The sequence below is a fragment of the Lepidochelys kempii genome, chromosome 6 (assembly GCF_965140285.1).
Source record: "Lepidochelys kempii isolate rLepKem1 chromosome 6, rLepKem1.hap1, whole genome shotgun sequence".
In the NCBI taxonomy this organism is placed as follows: Eukaryota; Metazoa; Chordata; order Testudines; family Cheloniidae; genus Lepidochelys; species Lepidochelys kempii.
Genome location: NC_136385.1, coordinates 106,134,486 through 106,156,303, shown reverse-complemented (window position 1 = coordinate 106,156,303; position 21,818 = coordinate 106,134,486). Strand labels below are relative to the sequence as shown.

General features: G+C 42.9%; 1 protein-coding gene across 16 annotated transcripts in view; it reads left to right on the top strand.

The window, feature by feature from the left end:
* The window catches only part of DICER1 (dicer 1, ribonuclease III), a 97,058-nt gene that overhangs the window by 20,376 nt on the left and 54,864 nt on the right, over nucleotides 1–21,818 (top strand). For 6 of the 16 annotated variants that reach the window (XR_012159551.2, XM_073349541.1, XM_073349537.2 and 3 more), the window contains exons 2-7: nucleotides 1,554–1,619; nucleotides 2,780–2,878; nucleotides 5,993–6,070; nucleotides 19,118–19,314; nucleotides 20,905–21,067; nucleotides 21,595–21,725. Coding sequence is in view for 15 of the 16 variants with exons in the window: in XM_073349541.1 (XP_073205642.1) it covers nucleotides 19,171–19,314; nucleotides 20,905–21,067; nucleotides 21,595–21,725 (438 nt within the window). In the remaining variant the exon portion in view is untranslated. Of the gene's footprint in view, nucleotides 1–1,553; nucleotides 1,620–1,691; nucleotides 1,948–2,779; nucleotides 2,879–5,992; nucleotides 6,071–19,117; nucleotides 19,315–20,904; nucleotides 21,068–21,594; nucleotides 21,726–21,818 lie in introns of those variants that run through there. The other 10 variants (XM_073349547.1, XM_073349539.2, XM_073349545.1 and 7 more) reach the window with 6 other exon arrangements.

Sequence of the window (21,818 nt, the reverse complement as noted above, 5' to 3'; positions counted from 1 at the left end):
TGTTCTTTTAATATGCTTTCCACTTACTGTAGATTGGGTGGGTTGCTTGTTCAGTGTATGGTAAAAGAGACCTTTGACTGTAAAATTTGACTGGTATCTGCAACACATTGCAGTGAAGAAAGGGAGTAGGTTTTGTAGTCTGTTTTGGTAACCACTCGCTATTGCCATCGTTCAGCAGTGCTCACTTGCAAGTTGTTGTTTCCCTTGGCCTTCAGACAGGAAGGGTTGGCTGTCTGCTGCAACAGGTTTTTGTCCAAGGTTTCAACCAACATCATTTAGATGCTAATGTTTTGTAAGCTTGCTGTTTTGTACTATAACTTGACTGAGTTTCTGGTGTGTGGCCTATCTGGGATACATGTTAGTTTTGGCCTTAAAAGGGCCTACCATGCTGAAGGGCAGTCAGTGTCATGCCCATCAATTAAAATTTGAATCCCCTGTTTTACGGCTATGTAGTGTTAACAGAAGTTGTCAGTGACTTTTAATGAATCAGTGATACTTAGTCCGTCTCCATTTTGTCACCTTAATATGTTTGCCTCCTACATTAATTATCAAAAACTAATACTATGTAGTGTATGAAGTTAGATATTATGCCAAAGGATTGTGGCATTTTTTTTTCTGTTCAGTTTATTGTAATATATTTTGACTACCTCTGTGGATCGGAGAAAACATTCTGCTCCCCCTTGTAGAGAGAACCATTTCTATCTTTAACAAGTTTTTTTTAGACCAGATTTAGCAATTTTACTAGAGAGAAAACAATGATTTCTTTAATAACATACTAACAGCAACTGAAATGATTTTACTGTTAGACCATATACTGGTTCAATAGAAATCATGCACATTTTAGACAGTGTGAATGTAATTTGATGGTAACTAACAAATTAGACACAACAGGAACTCCTTAAACTTCAGCTCTGATCGCTAAATGTACCAAGTGATTGTCTGTACTTTCTGGAGAAAAGAAAGGAAAAAATAAATTTATCCTGGAGAAAAGGGTCTTTACATGAGAAAGACATGGCTTAATATGATATCTTGGGATATAAAGTTCAAGCAGTTCTCTTTTGCACAAGAGCGCAAAATATCTGATTTTACATACTGTACTCTGTATTTTCCTGAATGTAATGGACGACCCTTTTATAAAATGAAGTAATAATTGTGTTTGCATTTATTTCACCATAAAACTAATGCATGCTATAAGCCTTTTAAAGTATGGTGAATATTAAGTTTCTTTAAAACTCCATTTTGATCATAAATGAAACACACACTGAAGTTTTTTTGTTTTTAAGGGCTGTAAATCTAATTGGTCTCTAGCAATTACTTTAGCAAATAAAACAGAAAATATGCAAATATCTCCTGAGCACTTAGAACCAATATTTCAGACACTCATTATCTGTATCCCCAGCCAAGAAAGGATGTGTGATGATTAGATTTTGAAGGACCATGTGCTTTTGCCACAGAGCTAAATCTTAAAATGCAAGAAAACAGACTACCACATGGCATGATTGATTTTTATGAGAGTTCATGTTAAAGTGTTCTCTTTTTATATTACCTTTTAGGTTACCTAGGGTGAAACAAAATTACAGGCTTGGAAACTCTGGAAAAGCTCTGTAGCAGCATTAGAGGTAAAAATGAACACACTGAAGTAATCTTTAGGAATGTCCTTTTTTATTAAAACTGATTAGGATAGAAATTCTTATCAAGGTTCATTTTGTATTTTAACTTTTCAGTAACAGTGTTTAGAAAAATGGACTTGGTAGAGCTTTTTTCTTTTCAGTGAATGGTTCAGTCATTCTGGGAATGCTTACACATTGGATGAATAAATTGAGTAACTTCTGTTGCTCCCTTTTCTCTATGGGGATGTATATAGTTGTGGATACACAAAGTAGAATTGCTGCTTAGAGACTATACTTTTGTGTTTCAGATGCAAGTCTGTGGAGCAGCAATTACAATGTTTGTATTTAACTAAATTCTTTGTTAAATCCCGCTAGTTGCATTTATACAAATGACAGTTAAATATATATATATACACTTTCTAAATTGAACTTTGATTTTGTACATTGCACCATCTTACTAGATATTAACTAATCAATAAGATATTGAATGTATTGACATGTTCAGGAGGTAGTAAACTACACTCAGTGCTTTTTCATGCGTTGAGGACGTTTGTTGAGGCTCAAATTAAAATTTGCACAAAACATAATTTGAACTTTCTTGCCTTTTTTGTTTATAACTTAGAATTCTTTATTATGTGTGTGAAAAATTTAGCATAATTAAACAGGATACAGAACTACTGCATTTCTCTTCTAATTTTCATTCTTGTTGACTAATGGCAGCCTATTGGTTTCCAGCAATTGCTGAATTTAAAACTACTACAAAAATCATATTTTAAAATGTCCTGGTAAAATAAATCTTGTAATTTATCTTTTCATTTCTTGCTGAGTCTTTTCCTTTTTTGAACATTCATTTCTTGAAATAGTTTTTAATCATTTTAAAAAAATACAAATTCCGAAATTTTTACATCTGATTCTCACTAGTAAACTAAAATACTGGAGAATGTTGTCACTTTCACGATAGACCTTTAACACACGAGCTTACCTTTCTTGTGTACTGATATAGATATCTCTGGATGGTTTTGAGAAATTACATAAGGGACCTTTACATTATTATTTATGACCCAAATATTATTGTCCTTTCTTTTACAAATTCCTTGTATTTTGGACTGTTTACAGAATTTGAGCTATCCTTTAATTCCACGCTTATGTTGGTTTTTATTTCATTTTAGAGCAGAAGCTTGCAAATGATGCAATTAATGTACAAACTGATATCATGATGTCAAAATGCAGTTCAAAGAACACAAACACAGATCTCAGAAATTAAAACGGTAAGTCTGTGCTTTATAATATGAGAGAAACAGATTACAAACATTTATATGCATCAAATTAGGCATTAACATGTTTTATTGAATTTCGTTAAATGGCTAAACCTTTAGAACAATACTGTAAAGGCTTTAGGTTCACAATCTAGGATAATATAAAATTGAATAATCTGTAGTTTAATTTTATACACACACACTTCTTACGAAGTAGTAGCTTTATTTTCTCCATAGGTGCTGACTATGTAAGAGGTAGGTAGCTAACAAATTATAAATACTTACCATTAGATTAGTCAAACTACAGACCTTCAAAATTTTATGAAATGTAGTATGATTAAAAATGTTTAACTTATTTTTAAATTTCAATGATTTTTTGGATTTAAACATTTACAGTGTTGTGAACATAAGCATTATTATGCAAGTGAATTAGACCCAGAATGAATATATGCTTATTAAAAAAGGATGGAGGGGTGGCATGTAGCCAGTGTGCTTATCTAACCTGAAAGAAATGCAGGAAGTAAACAGCACAAAATAAATCAGATTGGATTAAAAAGTATTGTTTTAATGATAAGGCAAAAAAAAGGTAAAGATTTGCGCTTGACTCTTAATTTTAGCTCCATATATAACTTCAGGAGAAGAAAACACTGTCCAAGTAAATCTTCATAGCGGGGAAGAGTTTTTGTTTTTAAAGCTCTCTAGGAGGTTTCACAATGAAGAGTGATGCAGAATTTTTTTTTTTTTAAATTTTCAGTAGTGTGCTTCTATCTGTACTACATTTTTAGCTAACCTAGAACTCTGCTCACTTAGCTGGTGGGGTGAATGTATCCTGTTCTGTTCTTGTGACTGCTGGGGGCCAGGACTGCTCTGACATAAGCTTGAAATGGCCCCAGTGAGCAATCACACCAGGCTGGGACCGCTGGAGCTGGGTGCTTTGGCTACACTGTCTCTGTCAAGGCTAATTCCCCACTCTGGCACTTTGAGTGGGGAAGGTGGGGGCCCGCAAGGATTCTAAAAATTAATACTGGCCGCTCCAAGTGCAGAACCCGTTTGAGAGCTCAGGAAGGTGCACTTGGGAATTTCTTCCTCTGGGGTACCCTCAAGCCCTTTTACCCCTCCCAGGAAGGGCTGAGAAAGAAGAGAGGAGGAAAAAAAAGGGAGGGGGGGAAATCAGCTGTTGCCACCAGCTAATTAAACAATGCGCACAAACCTCTTAAGACACAAAAATCCAATTCTGTTTTTTAAAAAAAGGTAAATTTTATTGGAAAAAAAAAAAGAAAAAGCATCTAGGAACTCAGGCTATTGCTAGATTTTTAAAAGAGCAACTACCAGAATTAAGCACCAAGAATAGCTTTCTTGAGGTCCAGCTTAAAGGTTACAAGCAAAACAAAAGCACTTGCGGTTAGCACAGAGGAATCCACAAGCCATAAAGAAATAAAAGGGATAAACCTAATCGCGTCTTCCGTGACATTTCCTGATCTACTTACGTATCTGGGGCTTTAAAAGAGTAGTTTCTAAGTATGATACGGATGATTTTTTCATACCTGGCCCAAGCTTCTTACAGCATAGTTGCTGCCCTGTCTGCCTCTCCCCGGGAGAACAGCCAGAGAGACAAAAGGGGAGTTTTTTCTAAATTTTAACAATTTCTGGTCTTCCCATTGGTTCTTTTGGCCAGGTGCCCACTCGCTTCCTTTTACCGATGCATAGCAGTGAGACTTTTTAACCCATTACAGGTAGAGCAATTAAAGAACAGCTACTAAGAGGGATTTTATAGCTACTGGCTGGCAGGGTGTCCATAAAAGGGAGCTACTTTCCCTCCCCCTTTCATTTATCACAGCCTCCTATCCTCTGAGCACTCCCAGTAGGTCCTCTGTGTCAAGGAGGCCATAGAAGGGGAATTTATGTAGTGCCAGCTCTGCATGTTCCAGGAGAATCCTTAGCTGTATGTTTAGGGCAGTTTTAGAGCCCCTCTCCTTCGCCCCTTGCCAAGTGGTACAAAAGGGCTAGTGGGGACCAGAATCTGGCTCTATGTATTTTTGTTCTGTTAAAGTGGGAACTTTCCTTTGTAAAACTTACGGACACTGTGTTGTTATTTCTGAGACCTGGTCTGCATTGGAAATGTTTGCTGGCATATCAGTATCAATTAGGAGTGTGCCAATTTGTGCACTGGCAAAAGTATACACAGTATACGCAGTTGTCCCAGCATAAAAGCCCTTTTGCTGGTATCACTTATTTTACTCTGAGAATTGGTATAAACTATGCTGGCAAAATCACTTTTTTGCTGGTGTAAACTGCATCTACAGTGGAGGTTTGGCTGGCATAGCTATACCAACAAACTTTTTTTAGTATAGACCTGACTGTAGTGTCAGTACTTTAATCTCCTTTCTCATTAGAGATACCACAGTTTTAACCTAGGACAGGGGTGGGCAAACTATGGTCCACAGGCCTGTTTCAAGCCAGCCTGCGAGCTCCTGTTAGGGAACTGGATTGGGGCCACAATATGCGGCTCAGCCCCGCTTCGGCACTCCAGCTGGGGTGCCGGGACGGGGCCGCACCATGCGGCTCCCGGAAGCTGCGCCGTGGCCCCGCTCTGAAGGTCGGGGGCTGCTCCATGCCTAGGAGCTGGAGAAGGGACATGCCACGGCTTCTGGGAGCCGCTTGAGGTAAGCACTGCTCGGAGCCTGCACCCCTGAGCCTCTCCCCATGCCCCAACCCCCTGCCTCAGCCCTGATCCCCCTCCCCAAACTCCTCGATCCTAGCACAGAGCACCCTCCTGCACCCCAAACCTCAGCCCTAGCCCCACCCCAGAGCCTGCACCCCGAGCCAGAACCTGCACTCTTTCCTGCACCCGTGCCCCAGCTCTGATCCCCCGCTGAACCCTTCAGTCCTAGCCCAGAGTACCCTCCTACACCCCAAACTCCTCATCCCCAGAGCCCCCAACCAGAGCCCTTTCCCCCTCCCACACCCCAACCCCAATGTTGTGAGCATTCATGGCCCGGCACACAATTTCCTATTCCCCGATGTGGCCCTCAGGCCAAAAAGTTTGCCCACCCCTGACCTAGGATGAGGGACTTCTAAGGTCCTTAATTTGCTGAGACTTAAGTTCTAAATTGTCCACCATTTCAGCAGGTCAGGAAGAATCCGTCAGGAACTCCAGCTGTTGACAATACTACATGGGTTATAGAGGAAGCTCTTCAGAGGCAGGTCAGTCTAATATGAGCCTCGTCATAGTCCTGGTCTTATTAAAATTATTAAATATGCTTTGCTGAGTAACAACAAAAAAAAGCCTTTTATTCTCTCAGTTGAGAAAGCAATATTCTGCTTACATGTTGTATAGAGTGTGTATAAAGGTGATCTTTTTGGTTCACATCTTATTATACATGGCCTTAAAAACTCTAGGGTTTTTTGGTTCAAGAAGGGAACTAAAAATGAGGTTAAATAATTGCACCATATTTCCACTGAAAGATACCTCAGGGAAACTTGTTCCTAGAGGGCTTTTGAGTATTTCAGCTACAATACATTCTCTCTGCACTTTTCTTGAGTTTAAAGAAAACAAACCTGAGATCCAATAGTCTCTTAGAAAAATTTGGGAAGACAAAACAAAAACTCAGGCTCTCTTTCTAGAATGCTTCAAGTGAATGCCAACACAGAGAAAAAGAGTTTCATACAATCATATTACAGAGATTATAGAAATGGGAAGGACCCATTAGGTCATCTAGTCCATCTCCCAAGGTCAACTTGTTTGACTAGTTCCTAAGTGTGGTTCTTACAGTTACAGATGAAAGAAACTGACTTTACACAGGACTCTGAAGTGCAATCCAGAATTCTGAACTCTTCATTTTGGAAATATCCAAGAAATTAGTTACTGGGGAAAGGGAGAGAGTCCTATTTCAATGAAAGTGAAACTTTTCCCACTCCATCTGGTTATTGTTGAGGTTTTTCTCCAAGGTTAGAGGGTCTTTCATGCAAGACTTCTACTTAAGTGAAAAACTAAGTTTGAACTGCCAAAGTAGGCTGAAATCTTAGTAAGGATAAATAATCACAATTCTGTTTTAATTTTCAGTTCTTATGGTCAAATATATCTTTGATAAAGCAAATGGAAGTGAATAAATTTTTAATGCCGTTTTTTAAATTAGCTACAAACGTATGCTACCTTTGTTAAATATTAGTATTGTGAAAGGTGTATTGTGTGTGTGCCCCAAGTTTGGCAAAGAGGACAATTTCTGCCTCAAAGACTTTATCCACCAGGAGAGCAGCAAATTTCAAAGGAAATAAGTCATTAAGTGTACAAAAATTGGAATAGAATCTCTCCAAATTTTGCAGGAACGGGCATGGAATGCTTCCAGTGAGTATTTTCCATTTCATGGTTTAATGTTTACTTTCATCTGTTGATGCTCAAGTTCCATTACATTTTCTTCTTTGATACCCAAGAGATGGAACAGGATATTATTTTTGGATCTTTCTGGGTTTTATTTAAAATGACGTATTTGGCTGATATGTAGAACTTTTTTTTCTAAAAATAACATGGTGTTTGAGTGCTGTAGCGAGAGATAGCAGTTAAGCAGAGAAACTTTAATGCAATTTTTTATAGTTGATGAGTGACTTTCTTTTAAATTTGCTACCTGTCCTGTGGATTCAGTCCTGGAAACACTTTTCTTCAACATCTGAGAGTGTTATTTAGAGGGGAAACTAGAAGTTTGTTGGTAGAGTTAAAAGCTAGGTACTGAACTTTCGCATCACTAGGATTATGTCAGATAGAAATTCATAGATCAAGGTTAGTGACTGCTGAAAGAACAGATTACTTAACTATTGGATGTGAAAACAATTATTGTCTGTTGATGAAACAGAAAAATCCTAAAATGTTTCACAGATTCATGTATGATATATTACACACACAAGAACTATGTTAAAATCATTAAGTTGCAAAGTCAAGCACTGAAAAGTTAGGAAATGCCATGATTATGTTTGCATATGCCACCTTAATTCAGCCCCTTTGTGCTTACATGGTCACATACTAGTTTTTCCACAGGACTCCTGTCTTCATTTAGTTCACAAGAGAGATGGTGCTTATTTACTGAGCACCTACTCAATATTTTGTTTTCCTCATTGTTTGTGACCCGATGCCTTATTTACTACATACTATTCAAATCCTGCTCTGAACACAGAATTATTAATTTTCTTTGGGTTTTTCTATGGCACTCAACACTATAGTATCCAGAGGCTTCACAAACATCAACAAATTTATCTTCACAATACTTCTTTGAAGTGAGGGGATGGTATCCCCATTTTACAGATGAGGAGCAGAGGCCCAGAGATTAAACTCAAAAGTTTCCACTAACTTTGGGTGCCTAATTTGAGATGACTGGGACCTGATTTTTTTCCAGAGTACTTGCATTTTGTAACACTTTCACATGTTCAAAGCACAGTTCCCAGTCTTTCTAACTTGACATTTCCTAAATCAAGTGATTTACTTTGCAACTTTAATATGTTCTTAACGTAGTTTGTTTGTAATATGTTTTTATACATACATGTGCACACTGTGTAAAATCTATACAGAAAATAAAACACTCACCCGCTGCTGAAGTGCAGCCACCTCAAGAGTAGAATGTAGTCATTTTTAATGAGACTAGTTACTCAAACTGAAATTACAAAGAAAATATTTACTAGGCAGAGTATTACTGAAGTAGTAATGTGAGCAGCATTCTGGAGTGAATACCTTTTGCTCTTTCAAATCTATTCTGGAATCAGTTTAATGAATGGGCTAGTTAGGACCTTGGTTTTACATTTGACCTGAAAGATTTCAGCTCCAACAGCACGTTTTCTCCCCATGAGACTCAGAAAGGGTATAATATCAATATTGCTGTGAATGGAAGTAGCACCTACTGAATCACTACCACTCTTTGCCGCATCTGAGTTTTTCTTGGAGGTCTCCCATTTAAACACTCACGTAACAGTCACAGCCCAAAGTGGTATGGCTGTTACCTTATCAAGGCTAGTAGGCCTAAAATTGGTCCTGTCAGTTTTGTTTTGACGCAGCATGTTGTGCTGCCTCTGCTCTGCTCTGATGAGCCAGCAGATAACTTATACAATAATTCTGAAGTATTTTTCCCTCCCCAAGTTTGGGTTCAACAGTTTGACAGGTTTCAGAGTAGCAGCTGTGTTAGTCTGTATCCGCAAAAAGAAGAGGAGGACTTGTGGCACCTTGGAGACTAACAAATTTATTGGAGCATAAGCTTTCGTCACCTACAGCTCACTTCATCGGAGTTTTCACATTCACTAATTTACAAAGTTAATGCAGAAGATCAAGATTAGCAACTATGTTCATTGCCCACACTGACCTGGCAGGCCAGCTTGTAGCGAAGTGAGACTTACCGGTTTGGCGCCTCCTGCTGGTTGCCCTGGGGATTAGCTTGCTTCCAGCTCAGAGTGCCCACTGCTGGCCAGCGGCTCACCTGCCTCAGACCCTGTGTCCCTCCTGAACCCCGGTGCCCCTTACCCTGCCGTTCTTCCTCAACAGGACCCCCACTCTCTGTGTGTCCCCTTCCAGGGGAACCCTCAACCCTCTGAGCCCACCTTGCGTCAGTGGTTACTGCCAGTCATCATCTAGCCCCGTTCCCTGGGGCGGACTTCAGTGTAATGGCCACTCATCATTGGCAAGGGGGGGTTTGGACCTGCTGCCTTTCCCTGCAGCCCAGTACCTCTCTAAGCCTTCCTGTCAGGCTGCAGCCTGGGAGGTCCCCAGCAGGCTGAGCTCCCCAGCTCAGCCTGCCCCTTCCCCAGCACTGCTCTGTCCATGGTACCCTTTGCTCCTTCAGGTAGCTAGGTCCATCTCTCTCCAAAGCTAGAGAGAGACTGACTCACCTACTGGCTCACAGCCCTTTTATAGGGCCCAGCCTGGCCCTGATTGGCTGCCTCCCAGCCTTTTCTTATTGGCTCTCAGCCCCATCCCTCCCCAAGGGCTGGCTTTTAACCCTTTCTGAGCCAAAGTGGGGTGACTGCCCTGCTACACAACTATTTTGACTTTGTTCAGCTGTTGTCTGCTTCTCTTCTTGGTTAGTTTCAGGATCCAGTTAATTCCTCTCAGTAGATTCTGAACACAAGTACTTAGTTGTTGACTGTTTCCAATTAAAACCTTACATTTTTTTTCAGATAAACTGATTAATTTTTTTCTTGGTTTCTAGATACTTCTGTACAATTTTGGTTTATTAAAGAATTTGTTGTTTTTCTTGCTTTTGAAATAGAAACTTTGAAGGGTACAAATCTTTCATTCTTCTTCTTCCAGGGCTTGCTCATGTCTATTCCATGTTAGGTGTGTGCACTCAGCATGCACTGTTGCCAGAGATTTTTCCCTCAGCAGTGTCCATCGGGCTGACTCTAGTACTCTCTGGAGCTACAGGCTCATGCGCCTGTATAAGGGGTGCTGCTGGCCACACACCCTCTGTTCCATCTTATCACTCATGACAGTTGCTGGAACGACCCCTCTTTCTTTGGCAAGGCTTCTTCCCAGTGGGATTTGGGCTCTAATCCCTAGTTTGTTAATTAAATCTAGTTTTCAATGTTCATAGATTTTGTAGTTAGAGTAAATAATTAGTGTAGCTATATAACAGGTTTCAGAGTAACAGCCGTGTTAGTCTGTATTCGCAAAAAGAAAAGGAGTACTTGTGGCACCTTAGAGACTAACCAATTTATTTGAGCATGAGCTTTCGATGCATCCGATGAAGTGAGCTGTAGCTCACGAAAGCTCATGCTCAAATAAATTGGTTAGTCTCTAAGGTGCCACAAGTACTCCTTTTCTTGTAGCTATATAGTCGCTATCATTGAGGGACTCCCTTCACCCCAGGGGCTGGGCATGTCCCGGGCTTCAAACCTTGCGTAAGTGCCAGATTTGTCAGGACTTTAGACCCCACACCAAAAAGGACAGAATGATAAGACTGAAGGCTATCCTAATCTCAGACCAGCCTCAGAGCCAAGTTATTCCAATTCTGCACCAAGCACTTTGGCTTCAGCATGAAGCCCTCCTCTGGCACCATGCTCTTCGTGGCACCGTTCACCATCTCCAGAACTACAAAGAAACACAAAAAGCAGCACACCGACAGAGGGTGCTCACCAGTGCAGAAAAAAGAAAAGCATGGGGGAAGGAAGCTCAGTACAACCTGCACCAGGCTACTCCTTCACCCCCGGTCCCATGGTGGCACCGTTGACTCCACTCAGAGCATTGAGTCTGGTGCAGGACCCTCTGCTGACACTCAGAAGCTACTGCGCCACTAGTGGTCTCACTGTCCCAACAGCCCTGGAGGCTTTTGCAGTGGCCAGAGATTTACTTTCACTCCTGGTCACCCCGGCTCCAGTGCTGTCTCCAATGATTACTGAGAGCAGGAAAGAGCAGGGAGTGTCAAGCTCCTTCCTGGCACTGGGCCCTGTGGCACCCTTTAGGGGCAAACTGGCCCTGATCCAGTTGTTGCAGCCATCTCCATTCTGCTGCCAGTCCCCATACTCTTGGCACCATATGGAGGCAGAGAGGGGTATTGTTCCACCATGGTCACCAAGGGAGAATTCTTCATCAGAGTCTGAAGGGGAAACCTATGTGCAGCCTAAGAATCACTACCAGTACTCAGCCTATGCGCCACCGGACCGCGGTGTGGGTCCCCTCGCTGTCACCTGGCCCATGGGTCTGTGGCCTGTGCAGTGGCCGTACTGGAACCATTGGGGAATTACTCTGGTACTTTGTCCTCCCTCCCATCAATCATACTCTGTGGTTTCATAGAGGTGGGCTACTGCACCTTCCTGCTTGGCACCAGACCTAGACTCCGGTACAGACATCCAGGAGTTGGCTTCTGTGGGCATTGTTGAGGCTGAGGAAGAGGAAGGAGTCCCTCCTCCGGTGCAAGCTGCCTCCTTGTCCTCCCAGACGAGGCTGCATAGGGGCCCAGTAGCTCGCTTCCACAGGACATCTTCAAGGCCTATCAGGATCTTCTGGGGGCGGAAACTGAGGAGCTTAAGGAAAAATCCCACAGCCTTATTGACATTCTGGCTGCAGTAGCTCCCTCCAAAGTGGCCTTCCCCATTAATGAGGCTGTAATGGGTGCGGTCAAGGCCCTGTGGAAAACTCCTTCTCTGCCCTTCACCTCAGGGAGGGCAGAGGAGAAATACTACGTGCCAGCAAGTGGGTTTGAGTACCTGTACTCGCACACACCTCCCACCGCCAGGTTCCCTGATTGTGTCGGCAGCCAACAAAAGGGACAGGCAGGCCCATTTGAGCGCTACCCCCAGACAAAAAGACGCACACAAACTGGACCTGTTTGGGAGAGACGTTTATTCGATGGGTAGCCTTCAACTGCATATCTCTAACCAGCAAGGTTTGTTAGGGAGTGTAGCGGGGTGGCTGCCCCACTCCTTTACTAAATGGGGCTTCAGCAGGCCAGGGAGGCGGTGCACGTGGGCAGCCAATCAGAGAAGGCGTGCTAGTGAGCCAGTCAGAGACTGAGTTAGAGACAGCCAATCAGAGCCAGACTCAGCCATATATAAAGGCTGCCCCAGGAAGGGAGTGGGCAGTCTCTCCTGGGGGGTTAAGGGAGGAGGACTGACTCCTGAGCTGGAAGGTAGCACCCTAGATAGAGCAGTGCTGGGGAAGGCCAGAAGGAGTTGGGGAGCACCGGCTAGGGAAAACCCTAGGCTGCTGGCGTAGGCCTGGTATGTGCGTAGGGCCGAAGGGGAAGTGGCCCAGGGACAATAGCAGGGCAATGGAAGAGAAGGAGGGCAGAGAGGCTGCTGCTAGAGGGTCCCTGGGTCGGGACCCAGAGTAGCGGGTGGGCCTGGGTCCCCCTCTTCCCCTTGTGCTACACCTGGCTGAAGAGGAGCGTGGCCTGATCCAGGCTGCGGCTGGTCCCTGCGATAAGGGGCTAGACTTAGAGGCTGCAGCCGGCCACTACAACAGGTGTAGCTCGTGGACGGCTGATAACACCAAACCCCCGGAAGGGGGTGAGACCGGAGCAGTGGGCAGTGCCAGAGGGCAGTGCCCCGAAGAGAATGCTGCCTAGCGGGGAGCAACGAGGGTCCCCAAGCAGCAGAGCAGACGAAGGGCAAGGCACCACGTGAAAAAGGTACTCCATGACTGGACAGAGCTAATTCCCAGAGCAACCAGTGGGAGGCGCCAGCGGTGGTGATTCCTAACCCCGTCACAGAGAGATACACTTGCAATCTTTGGGACTCCCTGGCCGAGTTTAAAGGCTCTCTGCCTCAAGATTCAAGGCAGGAATTCTCTACCCTCTTGAAGGAGGGTAAGAACGTGGCCAGGACCTCTCTCCGGGCAGCTCTGGACATAGCTGACACAATAGTCAAGACAAAGGCCTCAGCTTTCACCATGAGGCGTTGCTCTTGACTCCGGTCCTTGGGACTTCCTCATGAGGCCCAGCAGTCTATCCAGGACCTCTCTTTTGAAGGCTCCTCGCTGTTCTCGGAGCAGACAACTCAAGGGTTGGACTCAAGGGCCACCCTCCAGTACTTGGGCCTCTAAGCTCCAGCTGCTTCCAGGAAGCACTTCAGGCCCCAACAGCCACCTCATTTTTTGGTGCCATCTCTGAGACAGGAGCCCTATAAAATGAAAGGGAACGTTTACAAGAGGCATCAGCCTCTCCTGTCCACCTCAACCTCCCAGCCAGGGTCTCATAGGTACTCCAATGGGCCCAAGCAGGCCTTTAGAAGGTGTGCCTGAGCGCGCTATACCATCTCACTCGTCAGATCCTGCTTCCCCTTTATTTTTGGACCGTTTGTCGCACTTCAGCCCAGTGTGGTCCTGCGTAATGTCAGACTGCTGGGTGCTAAGTACAGAGACAATTGGCTTTATCTTTCAGTTTTCATCCCCTGCTCCCTCCCACCCACGTCCTTCTTCGGGGACCCTGCTCATGAGCAGCCCTTACCTAGGAGGTGCAGCCCATCCTGTGAATGGGGGGCCATTATGGAAGTTTTTAAAGACTTGAGAGGGGAGGGGTGTTACGCCCAATATTTCCTAATCCCAAAGGCCAGGGGGGCCTCCAGATCATTCTGGACCTGCATCACCTCAACAGATATCTCAAGAAATTGAGATTCCTCTTGATCTCCCTGATCTCCATCATTCCCTCCCTGTATCTAGGGGATTGGTATGCCACCCTGGACTTAAAGGATGCATACTTTCACATTTTTATCTTCTGTGGCCACAGAAGATTTCTCAGATTTATTGTGAACCAGTGCCACTACCAATTCACCACTCTTCCTTTCGGCCTGTCTGTAGTTTCTCAGGTTTTCACAAAGTGTATGGCAATAGTAGAGGCCTTTCTCAGATGGTGAGGTGTCCAGGTCTACTGTACCTTGATGACTGGTTGATCAAGGGTCAGTCAGAGGCTTATGTGTGAACAGCATCAGCATGGTCCAAGCTACCTTCTGAGTGCTGGACCTGTTGATAAACGTCCACTCTTGCTCCAGTTCAGAGACTAGAATTTATTGGGGGCAGTGCTTGACTTGACCCAAGCCAGTGTCTTCCTTCCCGAGGCCCGATTCCAAACTGTTAGACCTGATATCCAAGGTCATGGTTCACACAGTTATGACATCCCAAGTTTGCCCCAAGCTACTGGGGCATATGGCTCCATGCACTTATGTGGTTTGTCATGCAAGACCTAGGCCCCTACAGACATGGTTAGTGTCAGTTTACTCCCCCAACAGACACCACTTAGATTCAGTGCTCACTGTTCCACCCCTCGTCCTCACCTCCCTGGACTGGTGGAAAGACCCAAGGTCAGTGATGATGGGAGTACCCTTTGTAACCCCTTCAGCCATCAGTGTCCCTAGTGTCGGACACATCAGACCTAGGTTGGGGAGCCCACTTCCACCTCCTCAGGACTTGGGGCCTATGGTCCCAGGAAGAACTGTCCCTGCACATAAACTTCGGGGGGAACTCAGGGCTGTATGCTTAGCCTATAAAGTGTTCTTCCCCCAGATCTCAGGCAAGGTGGTACAAGTTCTGACAGACAATACCATGGCCATGTTCTGTATCAGCAAACAGGGAGGTGCTTGATTCTTTGCCCCGTCAGGAGGCCATTCATCTGTGGGACTTCTGAGTGTGGCACTTCATCCACATCGTGGCGTCACACTTTCCAGGATCCCAGAATGCACTGGTGGATCAGCTCAGCAGATCCTTTTTCTCTGACCACAAGTGGTCCCTTCACTCGGAGATTGCCAGGTTCTTCTTCCAAAGGTGGGGTTCTCCCCAGGTAGACGGGTTCACGACCAAGCAAAACAGGAAGTGCCATCAGTTTTGCTCACTGCGCAGGCACAGTCCAGACTCCCTCTCCGACGCCTTTGTGTTCCCATGGATAGGGCTCCTACTGTACACTTTTCCCCCTGTCCTTCTGGTTCCCAGGGTCCTCCTGAAAATCAAGCGGGACAAGGTGATGGTTATTCTTATAGCCCTGGCATGGCCACGTCACATCTGGATTGGCACATTGCTGGATCTATCAATAGCATCTGCTCTTCCACTTCTGCTCTGTCCGGACCTCATCTCAGAAGACCACCGCTGGTTGCTCCTCCCCAACCTTGCCTCCCTTCACCTAATTGCATGAATATTACATGACTGAACCTGGAGGAGCAGGCCTGTTCAGAGCAAGTTTGAAAGGTCTTATTAGGTAGTAGGAAGCCTTCCACTTGGGCTACCTACCTGCCAAATGGAAGCACTTCTCCCTATGGGCATCTCTGTGAGATCTCTCTCAGGTTTGTTCTTCCCTCCAGGCTATCTTGGACTACTTGCTCTATCTAAAACAGCAAGATCTGGCCCGAGTGTATCTCAAAGTGCACTTAGCCGCAATCTTGGCCTTCCACCAGCCGGTGAACGGCAGGTCAGTGTTCTCTAATTAGATGATGGTTCAGTTTCTCAAGGGATTGGAGAGACACTACTCTCAGGTCTGTGAACCAATCCCTCCATGGAATTTAAACCTGGTTCTGTTGGGGCTCATGGGCCCTCCTTTCAACCCTTTAGCATCGTGCCCGCTACTACTACTCTCTTGGAAGGTCGCCTTTCTGGTGGTGATCACCTCATCCAGAAGGGTCTCTGAAATCAGGGCCTTATGTCAGAAGCACCATACACAGTGTTCTTCAAGGACAACTTCCAACTGCACCTCCACCCGTCTTTCCTGCCAAAGGTGGTCTCTCAGTTCCATAGCAACCAGGCTATTTTCCTGCCAGTCTTCTTCCCGAAGCCTCACAAGAACTCTGAGGAGCAGCAGCGTCATTCGTTAGATGTTAGACGTGCCCTCGCCTTCTATATTGAGTGTATTAAATCCTTTTTCAAATCCACACAACTCTTTGTAGCAATAGCAGAAAAGATGAAAGGCCTTCCAGTATCAGCCCAGAGGATCTCCTCCTGGATAACTGCCTCTATTCGGGCTTGTTATGAGCAGGCGAATGTCACACGTCCAGCCTGTCCTAACCACTTACTCCACGAGAGATCAGGCCTCTTCATCTGTGTTCCTTGCACAAGTCCCAATCCAAGACATCTGCAGGGCAACAACTTAATCAGTGCATACTTTTGCATCCCATTATGCCATCACTCGACAGGCTCGAGATGACGCCAAGTTTGGAAGACCAGTGTTACAGTCAGCATGTCCATGAACTCCGAGCCCACCTACTGAGGGTACTGGTTGTGAGTCCCCTAATGTGGAAGCAAGCACTCGAAGAAAAAATGGTTACTAACCTTCCATAGCTGCTGTTCTTCGAGATGTGTTGCTCCTGTCCATTCCACAACCCACCTCCTACTCCTCTGTTGCAGTTGACTGAGAAGAAGGAACGGAGAGGGTGTGTGGCAGGCAGCACCCCATGTACCAGCACATGAGTACGCGGCTCCAGAGGGCACTAGAGCCAGCCTGACGGATACCACTGAAGGAAAAAATCTCCGGCAACGGTGCACACCCCTAACATGGAATGTGAGCAACACATCTTGAAGAACAACAGTTACGGAAGGTTTGTAACCATTTTTTCCGGCTTACAGCCATACCCATTTTAGACTGTGATCTTGTCAAATCTCAAAGCTAAGCAAACATGTCCCTGCCCTTTACTCGGATGTGAGATATATTAGGAAAAGCCTGCTGCTGTGGAAGGTAATGGTGGTGGTTCAGAAGGAGGCCTTTTTTCCTCAAGTCAATACTGGTACTTAACCCGAATTCCCATGACATTATGCTGTTTCAGATGCCGTTTACCTGATGAGACAATGTATGTCATTGTATGGTAATACTCATGCCATTTGTGCTCATTAAAGGTCCCATGGTACTATTTGTTTCACTGTAGGATGGCTTCAGTAGTATGACCAAAAAAAATCCAACTATGGTAGTTACATTCTATCTTCTTCGGTTTTTCCTGAGTTTAAATTGGACACACAATTCTTCATTTGCCTCCAAAAAGACTACTGCTCTGGCAGAGAGAGATTGCTGTACTTTAACCCTAGAAATGGCAACTTTTCCTGATGATAGGCAAAAATTAAAATTATGGTTTTAGAACAAATGTGATGCTCACAGTCTTTTACAAACACAGCCAAAACTGCTTATGAATATGAACTTTATCCATAAATGATGTCTCATCAGATATATGACATCTGATATAGCATAATGTCATGGGAGTTTAATGTCTGACTTAAATGGAATTGCAGGAAGTTAGTCACTGTTATCATGGAGGGGTATGAAAGAAGGAAGACATGCTCCATTTCTGGCTTTATGTCAAAAATTGAAAATTTTTTAAAGTATTTTGGTCACTGGAACATGTTCTTGGAAAAAGAAATAAACGTTCATGCAAGTTTTCTGAAATTAGTTTCGATGTGTCTCACCAAATTTTATACTTGTATGAGCAAAACCCATAGCGTCCCCAGCTACAAAATTCACAGTATTCTCAACTTCTCCTTTGTTTTGAACTGCACTTTCTTCTTTGGAATTCTGTAGCTGTTCTCTTCCGAACTTGACAATTTCTACTTAGTTGAAACTAAAATATTGGATCCAGTCTGCCAAATGTCAGCAATATTGTCATACAGTTCCTTGGCTAATGAAGTGTATGTGTCTTCTTCATCAAAATACATTTTGGCCTAGGGAAAAATGCATTGGGCTAGGAGTCAGAGTCCTCCCTCTTTCGCTGACTGGTATTAATTATGAGTGATTCATAGCACTACTTATTGAGAAAGGTCTTGGGTGTCATACCCCTGAAGTGAAGACCCTGAGACACTGCTGAGAGTAGAACCTCTTTGACAGAGCCAAATCTCATCAAGTAAACCAGACTGCCTCTCAGAATAATTAGGCCAAAGCTTCATGCTTGCCTGTGCTGTCTGTGAAATGGGGCTACTCCACAAAGCACTGTGAGGCGCACAAATGAATGATCCTGTTGAGCTATGTTATCACATACCATTTTCTACAAGGTGGTGAAACAGGATTGCTATGGTTTTTTAATCATTTGCTATACATTTTTGAGGTCCTTGATGCACACTTTTAAAATTTAAATTAAATTATTAAAATTTTAATCTATTACACCATTACAAAATTAAAATATTGATTTGACCTCTACATGTGTCTGGCTTAAAAATTAATACATTTTTTGCTGTCAAAAACATTGTACCCAATGAGTTTCTAGTTTCCCTAATCTGACTGATACTCTGCATTGTTTTTTCTCCTGTGGAATATTCAGAGGGAAACCTGTGTCACATTATTTCCTTATCAGAATTTTTCCAGCGAAAGAGAGACACTTATCTCTGTTCTTTTCAGAATTTTAGAGAGACCAAGTGGGTGAGGCAATATCTTTTATTGGACCAACTTTTCAGAATTTTATCATCTTACTCTGTTTCACTTAAAGTGGAAATTGCACAAATCTGTTACTTCTCATCTCTTGTAATTGAATATATTTCTGGATCTTGTCAATAGAGACTGTATTAACAGAATTAAGGCAAATTCAAGAGTGTGAACCTGACGTTACTCTGGGTTGCCCCTTTAAAAATGTGGATTCTCTGAGTTTGTGACATTGGTTAATAATATGCTGTCCTCAGTATAAATATGAAATTGAAAAATGTCTGTTTATTTAGAGCTCTTAATTTACCTCTTTCTTATTGTTGTTCCGTAGATATGAGTAAACAAAAGGCTAGAACTTCCAAGAAATAAAATTCCAGAAAAGGTGTTTCCAGATAAACTCATACTGAAAGCCTGTCTTTTGCTTTGTGCTTTTAATAATGCATGATTTTAATGCCTTATTTTTTCATAGTAAGCTGTGCTGGAACAAAAATGCAATGAAAGAAACACTGGATGAATGAATGAATGAAAAGCCCTGCTTTGCAATCCCTCAGCATGGCAGGACTGCAGCTTATGACCCCTGCTTCCTCACCAATGGGTCCTTTTTTTGGACTGCCATGGCAACAAGAAGCAATTCATGATAACATTTACACGCCAAGAAAATATCAGGTACTAATGACAATATTATTTTTCATTGTATATGAAAAATATTTCATTTTCATTCTATCTGTTATTCGAGATTACCTTCATGAGACTGGTTTTCTTGTTTTATGTGCATTTGTGTTAAGAGCTTTCCACTGCAGTGGGACCACTGGATCGAGATGGTAAAGGAGCACTCAAGGACGATAAGGCCATTGCGGAGAAACTAAATGAATTCTTTGCATCGGTCTTCATGGCTGAGAATGTGAGGAAAATTCCCAGACCTGAGCTATTCTTTTTAGGTGACTTATCTGAGGAACTGTCCCAGATTGAGGTGTCATTAGAGGAGGTTTTGAAACAAATTGATAAATTAAATAGTAATAAGTCACCAGGACCAGATGATATTCACTCAAGAGTTCTGAAGGAACTCAAATGTGAAATTGCAGAACTACTAGCTGTGGTTTGTAACTATCATTAAAATCAATTTCTGTACCAAATGACCGGAGGATAGCTAATGTGGCGCCACTTTTTAAAAAGGGCTCCAGAGGTGATCCTGGCAATTAGAGGCCGGTAAGACTGACTTCAGGACCAGGCAAACTGGTTGAAAGGACCAGGCAAACTGGTTGAAACTATAGGAAAGAACAGAATTGTCAGACACACAGATGAACATGATTTTCTGGGGAAGAGTCAACGTGGTTTTTGTAAAAGAAAATCATGCCTCACCAGTCTGCTAGAATTCTTTGAGGGGGTTAACAAGCATGTGGACAAGGGGGATCCAATGGATATAGTGTATTTAGATTTTCAGAAAGCCTTTGACAAGGTCCCTCACCAAGGGCTCTTAAGCAAAGTAAGCTGTCATGGGATAAGAGGGAAGGTCCTCTCATGGACTGGTAACTGGTTAAAAGATCGGAAACAAAGGGTAGGAATAACTGGTCAGTTTTCGGAATGGAGAGAAGTAAATAGTGGTGTCCCCCAAGGGTCTGTACCGGAACCAGTCCTATTCAACATATACATAAATGATCTGGAAAAAGGGGTAAACAGTGAGGTGGAAAAATTTGCAGATGATACAAAACTACTTGTCTTGTCTACACTAGACGCGATAAATCAAGCCCCGATAGATGGATCACTACCTGTCAATCCGGCGGGTAGTGTAGACGTGGCCATAGAGATTAGAGACTGCTGCTGCCTTTGATCTAATGGATCTGGTCCTTTTGCTCAGCTGGTGAGACTCATATTTTTAGATCCAGAAGTCATCTGCAGGAATTAAACCAAGGACACCGAACTAGGGACATCATTAAATGTAGTAAAGATTTATTTAATCAGATATTTACAGCACTAGCAAAGTGAGGTACTGTATAAACCAGGTTGTATTTTAAAAGCTAGAGCTGATAACTTGTTTCCATGTTTTGAGTGAAACCTGACAATGTACTTTGTGGTAAATAAATTTCTTGTCCTATAAAGTCAGTGGTAGTTATTGGGGACTAAGTTAGCTTTAAAAATACCCATTGGCTCATCCACAGTTCATGCAGGTACAACTTCTGTGGACAGTGTTTGCTTTTGTTCGTTGTTTTTAATTACTCCACGTGTGCAAATAGTGACTTTTATCATTTGCAAATCTAGGTTGAACTGCTTGAAGCAGCTTTGGATCATAATACGATAGTCTGTTTAAACACTGGCTCAGGGAAGACTTTTATTGCAGTACTACTTGCTAAAGAGCTGTCCTATCAGATCAGGGGAGACTTCAACAAAAATGGAAAGAGAACAGTTTTCTTGGTCAACTCAGGTAAGAAAAAAATGGGGTTTATTTGTTTGGTGTATGTGTGTGTGTTTATTACGGGAATAATCCTTAATAAAAGTAAGATAAAAGTGTCCAGTTTTGTTTCTGACATTCTGCACAAAATTGCAGGATAGAATTACATTTATTCAGTGAGACATAGTTTGAAGTTTCTTCATGTCCTTTACCCCCATGACTTTTGTCCACTAGAAACTCCACTTTTTTTTTTTCTGCTGTTTTGCTAGTTCCCAAGACCAGACCAAGAAGTGAGGTGAGGGCCAGTTTACTTTGAGATGTTGTTTAATTTCTGATCTTTCTTGGTGGGGGATGAGAGACAAATATGGAATGGTATATTGTGAGCCGCTATGCTTCTCCGCATGGTGCTTGATTTTTGTCTTATAATTGTGTATATCTAGTTTTATACTAATTTTAAAGGTGTTATAAAACTCATGGATACAATGGCATGTACACTTAAAACTAAAGTATTTAAAAATTCTTTGCCATTTTGTAACTGAAAACTTTTTTTTTTTTTAAAGCAAATCAAGTTGCTCAGCAAGTGTCAGCTGTCAGGACCCATTCAGATCTGAAGGTGGGGGAGTATTCAGTTTTAGAAATAATTGAATCATGGACAAAGGAGAAGTGGAATCAAGAATTTGCTAAACATGAGGTAAGATATGTAATATAAACTGCCAAAAAAGTGAAAAGTTTACAGTTCAGGTGATCTGGGGAAGAAACTAATTTTTACCCAAACTAAATGCTA